This window comes from Athene noctua, chromosome 11 (genome assembly GCF_965140245.1).
Source record: "Athene noctua chromosome 11, bAthNoc1.hap1.1, whole genome shotgun sequence".
Taxonomy (NCBI): Eukaryota; Metazoa; Chordata; class Aves; order Strigiformes; family Strigidae; genus Athene; species Athene noctua.
Window position 1 is genome coordinate 12,966,685 of NC_134047.1, and position 13,293 is coordinate 12,979,977.

A 13,293-nucleotide genomic window follows, 5' to 3' on the forward strand; every position below is an offset into this window, starting at 1 on the left:
GAGGGACGGGCTCGAGCCGGGGCGGGGCCTGGGCGGGCGTGAGTGCGGGCTGTGGAGGGTTGAGGCCGGCGGCGGTGCGGTGAGTGGGGAGGGCCTGGGGCGTGCGGAAGGCCGTGGGGCTGTGGAGGGGCAGGCTGGGGGCAGCAGAGCCTGCAGGGCTATGAGGTGGGCTGGGGCGAGGGGTGGGTTGCGGGGCTGAGGGGGGTGTAGGGGAGGCTGTGGGGGAGGAAGGGGTGGGTTGCGGGGTGTGTGGGGAGGGAAGCTGGGGGTGTGGGAAGCTTCAGGGATGGGCAGTGTGAGGAAGGGCAAGCTGTAGTGGGGTGGGAGAAGTTGGAGCTGTATGGAGAGTGGCTGAAGTGGGAAGGGGGACTCTGGGATGATGAGGCTGAAAGAGCTGGAGGGAAACTGGAGATGGAGCCGTTCATAAATTTAATTTTGATGAGGGGTAAAGCCTGGGTTAAGGGAGACGTTAGGGTAGAAGAGGGGTCAACTCTTCATCCTGTGCCCATGCTTCCAAACCAGCTTGGTGTTTCTGCTGGACCTGCCCTTTTTGGCTCTTTCCTTGCCATTTCAAGGGGCTTTTCAGAAAAATAAAAACTGAAGAGTGCTAAACTCTGTACCTTGCAGAGTGAGTCAGTCCAGCGGATGTATTTGCTTGCGTGTGGCATGATACTGTGATAATTTTATAGCAACATTGGCGTAGCTGTTCCTGGATCTCATTCAGCTGTGTTGGCACTAGTGTTTGTGAAGTGAGATGGGTCAGAGAGCTGCTCTGGCTGAAAACTAACTCAAGCAGAAAATGATTAATTTTCAGCTAGTCATGGCCTTCATCCATCTTACTGTGTGAATAGCAGGAGGTAGTGGGAAGCACTGACTAGGAATAAGGAGAATCAAATCAGCCTCTAAAGCAGCAGTTGATCATAGTGATGGTTTAAAGTGACTGTAAAGCCATCAGAAGTCTTTGTGTTCACTTTATGTTGAAAACAGATTGAAATAGGCATGTTGTCTTTTTCTGTCTTTTGATTATACCCCACACAGTAGAATCCTAGCTGAATTGGGAATTTTATTTGCTATTGTTGGGAGGAACAGTGTATTTTAATGAGTGTATTTTAATGGAAGTGGTGGCCTGCGATTTGAAAACTTGGAAAATCTCACCACAGGCTCCCCTCTCTTTGCTCATGAGCACCACTGAGCACCAGCGTTTCTTCTGTGCTGTGCTGCTGTGGAACAGGCAGGCATGGTGCTGCTGAAATGCTTGAACTTCAGTTTTAATTTTTTGTTCCCAACATCCTAGAGCAGCTATATTTTTGAAGAGGACATTGCCAAAAACTGCAGTTGTGTTCATGTTATTTGGAGTGTAAATATTCAGACTTAAAGGAAGTACATGAAGCTAATACTTGCTAAAATGAGATGGTGCCTTTGTTATCAAGGATATTTTATCATATTAAAATTATGCATTTGAGAAAGTTATTTGATACCGCTGTTGTAATAAATTGTTCAGCAGGACAGGGAGAATTAGCTCACTCTTCACACTTCTGCTTTAGTACAATGGCTGCAAACCTTGATTTCTATAACTAGAAAGGTGTTTTTAAAAAAGGCTTAGTTTGTTTTAATGGCACGTTTAAGTATTGTATTGTGAATGAAATAATATTCTCCATTTTTGAAGGAATCAGGTTGATAGTAAGTCATCTGAGAAATGGCCACACACCTCAGATCGGTAAGTTGAGGACTTAAATGATGCTTTATGAAGGTTTATCTTGCAGAAATGTATTTGCATAGATATTTCTTATGAACATTACCAGAGAAGACGTGAGACTGTTTCTGCCTTAATGCCTACTCCAGAGATATTGCTGGGGGAAATGTGATTTACTAAGGAGTAGTTTGTTGCTGTCAGTTCCCAAGACATCCAGGAATTCTCCAACTCCCCCAGGAACACCAGTGGCTTTGTCAGTGCTGCCAAATCAATTGGTCTGGAGATTTAGTTACTCCAAGTTAATTTCTACATGCCTTGTAACATTATTCCATGTTGTAGTGCAGATAAAGGCCCAGTTGAGGCCCCTGAAATCTACCGAGCCATTGTAACCTCCTTCTAGGATTACTACATTGAATACAGGAGATTAGAATACGGAAGGAGTAACAGTTTTCTTAGCTCAGAGAGGTGTTTGGACGTTACTTTTAGGAGTACAACTTATTAAGATGTTCTTGTTGCATTGGCTGTGGATCTTCTTCATAGAGAAATTTCTGCCATCTGAACTATCTTTTCGTTAATTCATATGGAGATTATGAAGGACCAGTGGATCTCAGATATTTAAGAAACAAAAAAGTAGTGTCACTGTAGAGAGTGTGAACAAGCAGTTGTATCTTCACAGCACAACACTAGATATGTAGTAATTCATATCCTAAAATCAATGTAGTTGTGCGTAGCCTGGCTTTCTACTTGCATTTTGTAAAGCAAGTATTTAAACAAGGTGCAGCACTGTTAGCTGCAGTTATACTGATTCTGGTCATTGAGTTGGTTTGTTTAGTAATTTCCCAAGAGATGTGTGTACTAGATCGTATTGCGTATTATAAATGTGCACTAAAGATTATTTAAATAGTCTGCTTCTCATCACCAGTTAGAATACTGCCCTTATGCTTGGGTGAGTAGAAAACTACTGTACAGAAAAACCTAGATTATCTCATCTGTACTGGTAGAAAATGATTCTGATATTCAGAGCCAGACAGAGGGCGTCATTCTGCCGCTGTAAAACTTTGGTCTGGCACATCTGAGTGCAGTGTGCAGTTTGGGTGCTCTCATTTCATGAGGAATGCACTGGAATGAGAAAGGGTACAGGGGAAGGCAAGTGAAAATATTGGTGGAACAGAGTGACTGCCTTTTGAGGAGAAGCTGAAAAGGCTCTACACCTCAATGCAGAGAGGACACAGCAGAGGAATGTGACTGAGTTTAGAGAACTGGGAAGCTGACAAGTAAAGGAAATGCAAAACTGTTGTAGCAGAGGAATACAAGGAGAGTGAACTGCAGAGAGTCTTTAGACTCACATGTTCTCCCTATGTCATCTGTTCTCTTGCAACTATCAAAACCAAACAGATGACTGGGCCAACCCACTGGAACTTTTAAAAATTATTTTAATCAGACTGTACATTTCATGCACTATTCTAAATAACTTGTAATGCTTTAATGTAACTGAGCAACTGCAGTGAACTCGACTTTCTATTGTGGATAATTGGCACTTTGCAGTAGAAACTTTGTTTAAGGATGTAGCAATTAGAAACTTCTGAACAATTGTTGTCTTTGTGTGGCTTCACTGGGTTAAAATTCCCTTCAGCTCAATAGTATAACTGCAGAGGTGAGTTTTTGTGTACCAACCGTAAGGAGCATATTTCCAACCAGGACAGAGCAATCTGTGTACAAAAGCTTCCTCACAGTTGTTGCTTGTATGTTCTGTGTTGATAATGTTTTTGATCTCAGCCCAGTTAAATGAGTGATCAGATTGGAATCTGTTAACTAGTGACTCTAGCCATTGATTTTTAAAAGGCAAAAAAAGAAAGTAAGAACTAATGACTAACTAGAAAGGATAATCCTTGCCCTTACCTGATTGATTTCTTGGCTTGGAGAAGCCTAACTTTCACATGCTCTGAAAATGGTTTTGTCCTTGCTATCGCTGATGGTATTAGTATTCCAAATTATCTGTGCCATGTGGCTGAAGCAAATACTGTTTGCTTGACCATCAGGGCAGAGTTTGTCAGAGCCAGTCCTCTTTTTCTTCCCTACTACGTGAGCCACTTGGTTATGAGGCAGAGTCCTGCTAAAATACAAACCAGCATGTGAGCTGTGTGGACCGTTAGTGTGTCTGAACTTTTAAGTAACTGTGATAACATATTGAAGAGTCTTTTGATACCTGAATTTAGACTCCTCCATTCAAACAAACTAATAACTAGTTGTGCAAAATTCCAGCACATTAAGATCTCGGGAAATTCAGATCAGTTTACTTGGACAGTTTGAATCTGCTCACTGAAGTGCTTTTCCCTCTCTCTCTGCAGGCTGGTAAGAAATGTACAGTGATCGGTGGGTCAGGATTCTTAGGCCAGCACATGGTGGAGCAGCTCCTGAAGAAAGGTTACACAGTCAACGTGTTCGATATTCAGAAGAGATTTGATAATGACCGAGTGCAGTTCTTCCTGGGGGACCTTTGTGACAAAGAGGTACAGACTAATAACAGTACCTGACATGAGTGGATAGAAAGGATGTCTGTTTAATACGTGTTCCTTCAAAGAGTTTACAGCTTACTGAGCTTTGCCTGAAGCAGTGAAACACCTGAAGGCATTTCACAGGTTGTAAGAGGGTGTGCAGATATGCCCCCCAGCCTTTCTCTATGAAGTCAGTAGCCTAAGCAGTTTTCTGTGGAACCCTCATCTAGAACATTTAAAGGAATATACTTGACATCTGCTTGAAGCTGAAAAGAACAGAACTTGTTTCTGTACTATGATTTGCATTACTGTTAGCTAAGTTATACAATCTAATTACAGTCACTGTTGGTAATTGAATGTGGGTCCCCCTGCTAACCTCAGCTGCATGAGAATGGCAGGATGCATTATTCCTAACAGCTGAGGCATGCTGAGACCTCTTGCTTTAACTCGGTCACACATGTGAGCCTTGGCAAAAACATCTATCCACCACTATGAAGTGTCATGTCTCAGAGCTTTATGACCGTCATCTCATACACAGGTAGTGCCATGGGGTGCTGCTGGCTGTTAAACCTCCTGCTTGCTGAGTTTTCTAACTCCTGTCTCCAGGTAATTTTGAGTCTCATACCTGCACTTGAGACTGTTGCAAGTAGTTAAGTCTAGATAGCCTCCAGGTCTCTGAAGGTTCCTAGGTTCTTCCTTGGAAAGAAAAGGTAATGTCATGCATTTTTGCCTAGCAAAAAGGAGAGGACATTGTGAAGATCCTGGATGCTAATCCTACTCCAGCTGCTTACCTTTATGGAAGGAACATGACTTGAAATTTAGCGGTTTTGCTTCCGTGAGAAAAAGAACAGTGTTTTATTTCCTTTTTTTTTTTTTTCCTGAGTACACACTATTGCTGTTGCTTCATTGCTGTCTCGTGTGATGTATCTTCTAGGCTTTGCTCCCAGCTTTACAAGGTGTGTCAGTGGCATTTCACTGTGCATCACCAGCACCTTCAAGTGACAACAGGGAACTGTTTTATAAAGTGAATTTTATGGGAACCAAAGCAGTCGTTGAAGCCTGCAAAGAAGCTGGAGTGCAGGTAAGGGTAGAAAAGCACATGGAGTCTGTAAGATCCTGATGTGTTCTTGTAACCTTTACAGCACGGACCAATTTCAGTCTAGTTTGATAGAGGGGCAGAGGTCTTTGAGATGCTGAATTCCTGCATGCTCTGTGAAAATTTTTAGAACAGAGAGACTCTGTTGGTCTCCTGCTTAGTGTCTGGTGTTAGCTCAGTCCATGTTTGCCGCAGAAAACCTACACATTGCAATTTTCCTGACTGCAGGAAAAGCATTTGTTAAAATTTGTCCTGCTAGACATCTGAGAATCACACATGGGAGAACCACAACTGGCAAGTAGATTCTTTCATGTTTTAATAGGGGGACAGCACTAAAGATAGCTTTTCCAGCAGTGGAAGTATTCATGGCATCTATTACCTATGTGAATTCTTTGACATATAATGAGGAGGAACACATTTGTGCCATAATCTCAGTATGATTTGGTTTAGAAAGTCATTTGCCCGCAAAAGAGCGAGCCAGAGGAAACCAGGCTGCTGTCCAGGCAAGATTGTGGTTGGGTTTTTTTTTCACTTTATGATATTTTGATATCACGTGAGTTTTAATTTGAATTCCTAGCAAATTTTGAAGCACAATGCATGTGAAGATCTCTTACTTTCTGGGCGGAGATGTTGCCTCCAAAGCATGCATTTTGCACAGTGTCCATGTATGAATACAGAAGTAATAATGTTTAGAATTAAATAATGTCTATCTCGTAAGACTCCCAGCCCCACAGTTTGTTGTTTGTTAGGGTTGTTTTCCACCCCTCATGTAATAAACTGTGTAGGAAATGGATCACGTGGTGTTTACCTTCAGGCTTAGCCTGGATTCTGTCAGAACGAGGAGTTAAGTCTTGTTGGAACTTGTTGGATCTTGTCATTTTTGTATTACAATGTGGATCTTGTTCAAAAACATGTTTCTGATTACTCAGATACATTACTGACTTCCTGTTTTGAATCCACTAGGGTATGTTTTTATCCAACAAAAACATCCAAGATAAGAATTCTTTTTCGGTTTAAACTACCGTGATGTTGTTACTGTCAAGATGAGCAAATACATCTTAAAAATACTAATTGCATGTTAAGTGTTAAAATGTACCAAGCCAAGTGGGCACTCTGATTTTCCTGGAGATGTTTTCCCCTTGACTGGCTGCCTTGGGTGTTTATTGAAGTGTTTTAATCTCCTTTAGGTAGCACTAAACAATAGGACAAAGTCAATTAAGAGTGGGAGTTTTCTTACCTGCAGTTTCAGATCATGTTTTCTTAGCCCATGGTCTTCTAGTCTTTGTTTATTATCTGTAGAATCAGTTGATTAAACATTATTATTGTTTTTACTCAGTCTTCATAAATAACGATCCTTTTGTCTTAGGCTTTAAACAACTGTTTTCTTTCACATCTATTGCAGAAACTGGTGTTAACTAGCAGTGCAAGTGTAGTTTTTGAGGGCACAGACATAAAAAATGGATCAGAAGATCTCCCTTACGCCAAAAAACCTATCGACTATTACACAGAGACGAAGATCCTACAGGAGAAGGTATTGTATGGTTAACGCTGTTATTTCTGATGCTTAAAACTGCCCTTCTAAAAGCAGGGCATGCCGTAGAGGACCCAGCAGACCCTTCAAGACTGAACAGATCTCTTGTTCTCCAAAATTTCTCTTTCATTGAAAAGAAGTCATCTCATTCTTATAGTTGCAAAGAAAATCTGCACAGAATCATGCATATGTAGTAACACCTGCTAGAGTTTTTGGAGTGTAGTAGAAAATTCCCTTCTTTTAGACAAATCTGTCTGATTTTAGCCCTCTTATTCTCAGCACGGAGGCTAGCGAGCTGTGTGTTCATTTATTCTCTTACAGAGAAGTACGACGGGTGGCTGCCGCTTGCATCTTCCACCTGCTTGCATTACTTCTCCGTAGGCATGCTGATGGGTTGGTCCAGGGGATGCTTCCCTAGCCGCTAAGCGGTTCAAATACATAAGTACTCAGTTATGTCTTCCTTGGCTGATGAAACTCCTAAGTAGCGTGTTCACTTAATTAAAGAGAATAAAATAGAGCTATGACATAAATTACCAAGAAAGTTGAATGAAGTAGTGTGTTACACTACAGAGGTTGTTTCTAGACAAAGAGTAGAAGAACTGGCAGAGGTGTCACTTGTTGCAAGAGCCATGTGATAATCCTGTTTCTTAACTCATCTAGTGTTGTTTTAAGACCAGTTGAGGGGAGATTTTTGCCTTCTCTGCTCCTACTGGAAGGCTGTTTCAGAACCTCATTTACCCGATTTGCAGCCTGAAGTTACAGTTGGGATTGTGAACAAGTCACTGGGGAAGGAGAAGATGAGATGGAAATGCAACCTGAATAGCATGTCATAAGCTAATGCTATCGGCCATACACTGAAGATATTCTTGTTAAAAAAGATGTACAATTTCCCCTACATCTGAATGTCCTCTACTTTGAACATTTGCAGATCACCAGTATCTGTTCTGTTTCAGGTTCTTAATGCTGCAGTATTTGTGGTTTAAATATGTTATAACAATCAAAGCGAACAAACATTTTATCAAACTTTTCAGCAGCTTGCATTTCAGTTGTGGAAAGAATATACACTTTTTGTGCAAGAAGAATTTAGACTTGCTTTCATACTGAAGCTGACAGTGTGTCCTCTAAAGTCGGATATTAGCCTTTAAGAATTTTTCTTATGTTCCTTGAAAAGAGCTTAATTGAAAACGCAGCATAAAAACATCTGTTCATTCACAAGCGTAACCACTTTGCAGTAAAGTGAACGAATAAAGTGGAAGCTTATGAGTAGCAATCAAGTCTAGCCCAATATGCTTGTAATTATGTCTTTGTTTTGGGTGAAACAGTGAAAGTATTCAGCCTTTATTTGTGTGTGTTGTTCTTGGATTTTTAATAGAAAATCCAGCAGCTGTTAAAAATTAGTAGAACATGTTGTTTGGAAACTCCCAGTAGAATTAAATCTTCTTCAGAGATGCCTTGCTAAATCTGCTTAGCACTTGGTGCTGTCAGGAAGATGGAGATTGAGAAGGCCTGTGATGGAAATCTTCCACTGTTTGATGAGAGAGACAGACATTGAAGTGCTTAGTGTCCTTCTTTTCTCCAGCATGTCCATAAAGAATTCATGGAGTGAAGAAACTTTTAAAGCTCCTCTGGTTCTGTGGTGTTAAATGAGAGAGGCGAAGAGTTCCCTTCTTTTGCCTGTCAGCTCATTAAGTGTTCAATAATGAGAACAGATTTTTGTCTGTTTTTCTCATTAAAGAGAAATGGGAGAAGAGATGGGAACAAAGGAAGGATCACTTGTAAAGATATGAGTGGGCAATAGTTCTTCCACTGATACCTTTCCAAAGAGATGGGCAAACACCCACCCGCTTTAGTGATGGTCATGGAATATATTACTAAGCCATATTTTTCTTCCCAGCTTTTCTCTCCTGATTTGGTTATCTTTTTTCCCTACAGGAGGTGCTCAGTGCAAATGACCCAGGCAACAATTTCTTCACTACTGCTATTCGTCCCCATGGAATATTTGGTCCTAGAGACCCTCAGCTGGTTCCCATCCTCATCCAAGCAGCTAAGAGTGGCAAAATGAAGTTCATAATTGGGTGAGCAAGGCTCAGTCATTTTATAGCTTTTGTTAAAATTGATGCTGAATCTACAGAGCCCTTTTGGAAGGGAATAATACTGAATCTGTAGTGTTGCTATGGCATGGAAAAAAGTATGTTTCTTTCATTTTTAACTTGTGATCCAGGATTCTTTTTTTTAAAAATCCTGCTGTGTTAGGGACTCGTGCACTCACATGGTAAGTATTCTTAATGCAAGAAGAATACCAGTGGGGAAAGCTGACATTTGAGTTGTCTCTGCATTGTCTAAAGAGCTGCCCTTTTAAATATGAGGGAGCTCAGATTACTTGCTGTTAATTTAATTAATATATACTTCCGGTATTTGAGGTTCCTGCAATTAAAAAGCCTATATGGCAGTGTTTTAATATTTCTGATTATAAGATCAAAGATACTGAATCTTGCAGAGCTTCTAGTGGACCACTGAAATTATAGAGCAAGAAATAGTTCAATCTACTACTAAGGATACTTTTATCAATTGTATTATGGGCTTGAAAAGAAATGTGCTTTTTAATTGATTATAGATTTTTATTACATGTAAGCAGCTGGTTTGTGTGTATATGTGCACATGTGAATATGTGCTTGGGGTAGAAGGAAGAAAGGGAATAGGGTTGTGGGTTTTTTTGGTGTTGGGGTTTTGGGGTTGGTTTTGTTGTTATTCTTCCTTACAGTTCCCTTCTGAACTGATCTCTCAAACTGATCTATGAACAGCAGACCTACACAAACTCAAGGTTTCCACTCTGTGCAAGTCTGCATTCTGTTCCAGCTCCAACATGCATTCCTCATTTGAATTTTCCTACCATACAGACCTGTATATCCCTTCCAAGAAGGCAAATAAAATAGCAATTCATCCATGAACACAGGAGATGAAAATTACTCTATCTCAGAATGTTAGATTGCGGCAATTCTGGTTTTATGGCCAAATGAGTTTTGTAACAAACCACTTGTTTGATTTTGCTGGACTGTTGAAAGTGATGTGCAGATCCATTTTCATTTGCTGTACCTGTGTAGAAATAGATTTAACACAGTGGCCTAAATCTGTTTCAGCTACATGTGAAGTTGTCTTATTAAGGAAGTAAGTTAGAATTTCATCATCTAAGAAATCAGTTATTGAAAGCTTGTCCTTAAATGACTTTCTTTGTGCTACTTACCTCTCTGTTTCTGTTTGTTCTGCTTCTGTGGATCACTGCTGATCCTGAGACCTGTAGGATCTGCAACACCTGTCAACTTGGTAACTTGTGAGATTTAAAAATGGTACTGTTACGGGACTGTAAACTTTGAGGGCCTTGGCAAGAGCTGAGATAATAACAGCCTTTTCTCTGTCTCCAAAATAATACGTAGCAATTTCATCTCTCTGACAGGGTATAGCCTGAAGTTGCAGCACAAGAGAGTGGGCGAAGAGGAAACTAGGAATAACTATATCTTGTGTGAAAGTCCTTCATTTTGCCACAAGCACATTTTCAGCCAAACTTGCCTTAGGGCTAACCGCCTTCATTTTGTCTGTGCAGGGATGGAAAGAACTTGGTAGATTTCACTTATGTGGAAAACGTGGTCCATGGACACATCCTAGCTGCAGAAAATCTTCAGAAAGACTCTCCTCTGTGTGGAAAGGTAAGGAAGGACCTAGCAAGGGGAGAGGAGTGGGTGTCCCCTAGCCAGGCTTCATCTGCAAGCCTTGCTTGGCTTCATGTGTGCTCCGTAATTCATGCTCATTTTCATCTGTGCTGAATATGTATCTTGGAGTTGAGTTGAACTAGCACACACAAATGGGTCTGTTTTTTTCTGTTTGTGGGTATAATGAATGGTTGCCTGTCTGGTGGCCATTGTTTGCAGCCACATGGGCTGTGATGTATGAAAATACTTTAACTTCATGCTATAGAACTTCTTGTGGAAGAAGTTCTAATCCAGGAAAGGAAAGAAGTTCTATATCCAGGCAGAAGTGAGGGCAGCCAAGATGCGTACATAAGAAGCATAGTTATTTAGCTTTTACTACAGAGTTCAGAACAGAAGAAACTTGTATATATTTTTTGTGGCACCACCGTGCTCTGGGCATGCAGTGTACATACAGCTAGGATGTTTTAATGTGTTTGCATTGTGTTGCATCATTCAGTTTGACCATCTATGAGTAATTTTATGTCTGGAGCATTGGAAGTAGTTGGCTTCCTCAGCAAAGAAGGGGTTCATCACTTTTCAGATTTAGGTGGTTAATGCAAAGCAGTTTCTCATGAAAAAGTGTTCTCAGTCAAGTCAGGGACGTCAGTCTTCTCAGCACGAACATGAGATGGGCCATCACAGAGACAATTTTGTGGAAACTGTAATGATTTTATCATCTGGCTTTTTGTCTTCCTCTCTTTCAGGCATTTCATATCACAAATGATGAACCAGTTCCTTTCTGGGCTTTCATGTCCCGTATCTTGACTGGCCTGAACTACGATCCTCCCAAGTACCATATTCCCTATTGGCTGGCATATTACCTGGCCCTATTCCTGTCTCTAGTGCTGTGGCTTCTAAGTCCACTGGTCACCATCAAGCCCACTTTTACCCCTATGCGGGTTGCATTAGCTGGAACGTTTCACTACTACAGCTGTGAACGGGCCAAAAGAGACATGGGCTACAAACCAGTGGTGAGCTTGGATGAAGCAATAGACAGGACTCTGCAGAGCTACCCCCACCTACGCCGGGCTAAGGCCTGAGAAGTCCGAGATGGATTTTTTTCTACTCGATTTTCATAATTGCTTTGACATATTAATGTGAACACTGAAGCAAATTTCACTAATTCTCTGGAACAGGGAATTTTCCCAAAGTCCTTCCTCCTCCTCACCATTATCAAGACAGCTTTATCTGGGTTGAAAAGAACTCATGTTGGAGCTGTGCTAACAGTTCTTTTCTTTGATGTGACTTCTTGTTTTGAAACAGCTGCTGAACCCTATGGACTATGAATAAACACCCTCCTGTGTCCTCTTCAATCCCAGCCCAGCACATCAGCATTCCTTCGTCTTTTCTCTCCGCCCTTGTCCTCTGTTTTGTTGCTCTGGTGATAACAGCTGCCTCTTCTCATAGCGGCAGACTGGTTAATGAAATACTTCTCACGACTGGTTCCTCTCTGTGTTCGGCTTTTTTCTGTACAAGAGTAATGAAAGAGAGGCTCATGCCAAAAAGAAGTTTGTCCACCATCTCTTAAATCATTGCAATTAATTTTGTTATTCCCTCCATGATTGGTGGGTGATTTGGCTTCTTACTGAGGCATCAGAATGAAACCTGAGAAAAGGCCTCTCTTTGTAAGGAAACATGTGCCTTTGTTTCTGCAGGATCCTATTTCTTTCTATTCAAAAATAACCCAAATAAATCAAGAAGAGATGACTTCCTAATTTTGTGTTCTGTCTTTGAAAGGGCAGATCACATTCTGAACATCTCAGCATAAACAGGGTTTTAATCATTCCCTTTGTGGGGGGAGAAATCTTTGCTGTGGCTGTTGTCAGTCAGCACATACTATTTTACCATAGCTCATTGCTTCTCATAAGAACTACATTGGTTGGAAGATCCTACTGCACAAAGCTCTCATCTTGTCTGTCATGTTATTGCTGGTACTGGTGGTTTTTATTGCTTTGACCACTTAGTATATGAAAGAACTCCTTTCCACAAGAAAATGGTTATCACAATAATGTATTCACCAAGCTATTTAGTTTGACATTTATATTAAGTGTGATTCACCCTATAATCTTTCTAAGTGCTTCAGTTCTGTTTTGTTTTTAAATGAAGAGTTTAGGTTAGAGCTGGAACTTCCCTCCTTGCCAGTTCCTGGTTCCTCAGGAGTTTTGGTGCTTCAAATTTCAGAAGTATGGGAAGTGCCTCACTCAATGAGCCTTTACCTCATCTGGGACCTCAATATACTGCTAGAATCCTATAGTTATTAGTTTTATTTTAACTTCTGGCTGTTTTCTGGAGGATTTTATGCTGGGTTTTATTTTTTTTTAAATTTTTATTTGCTGCTTTAACAGCTAGCTAGTTTTACCAACCTTTGCCTTGCTTGATCTTGAAGTAAGTACTAGTAAGTTCCTTGGAGCAGTTCACATAGTTTTGGTTTGCACCAGTTGGCCACCTTGGCCTTTCTTCTTTTCTATTCTTCCCCCCCCCCCCCCCCCCGCCCCCCCCCCACCTGTAGGGTTAAATATTTAAAGCTTGAATTCTAGAGTGCAACTCTTCAGCAGTGTGTTGTTCCAAAAAAAGCCCTGTATTTCCTAGGTTTTCTGGAATTTGCTTGTGTCCTCCCAGATCCCATTTCAGTGGGAAACAGATGCTGCTTCCAAAGACCTGAGCTGTGTTGGCCTCTGTGTGATGCATCAATGTGCTGCACAAATTCAGTGTTAATGGAAAGACCCTTTCTTTCC

At 41.1% G+C, this 13,293-nt stretch overlaps 1 protein-coding gene across 2 annotated transcripts; it reads left to right on the forward strand.

Moving 5' to 3' along the window:
• The first annotated feature begins 38 nt into the window (after positions 1-38).
• On the forward strand, positions 39-12,265 carry NSDHL (NAD(P) dependent 3-beta-hydroxysteroid dehydrogenase NSDHL). 2 transcript variants are annotated; one of them, XM_074915017.1, is made up of 8 exons: positions 39-79; positions 1,667-1,717; positions 4,042-4,203; positions 5,123-5,269; positions 6,687-6,815; positions 8,748-8,890; positions 10,414-10,516; positions 11,263-12,265. In XM_074915017.1, exons 2-8 carry the CDS (start codon positions 1,697-1,699, stop codon positions 11,596-11,598), a joined length of 1,041 nt encoding a protein of 346 aa, XP_074771118.1. In that variant the 5' UTR covers positions 39-79; positions 1,667-1,696; the 3' UTR covers positions 11,599-12,265. The 2 variants fall into 2 exon arrangements, with proteins under 2 accessions (XP_074771118.1, XP_074771119.1); XM_074915018.1 differs by lacking the exon at positions 39-79 and adding an exon at positions 85-165.
• Positions 12,266-13,293: the final 1,028 nt, after the last annotated feature.

What these genes read in the sequence shown, in the direction of transcription:
- NSDHL (XM_074915017.1), top strand. Translation starts at nt 1,697, where the DNA reads ATGGCCACACACCTCAGATCG. An exon ending in GGGACCTTTGTGACAAAGAG is followed by an intron (nt 4,204 to 5,122) that starts GTACAGACTAAT and finishes TGTATCTTCTAG; the next exon opens with GCTTTGCTCCCAGCTTTACA. An exon ending in ACTCTCCTCTGTGTGGAAAG is followed by an intron (nt 10,517 to 11,262) that starts GTAAGGAAGGAC and finishes CCTCTCTTTCAG; the next exon opens with GCATTTCATATCACAAATGA.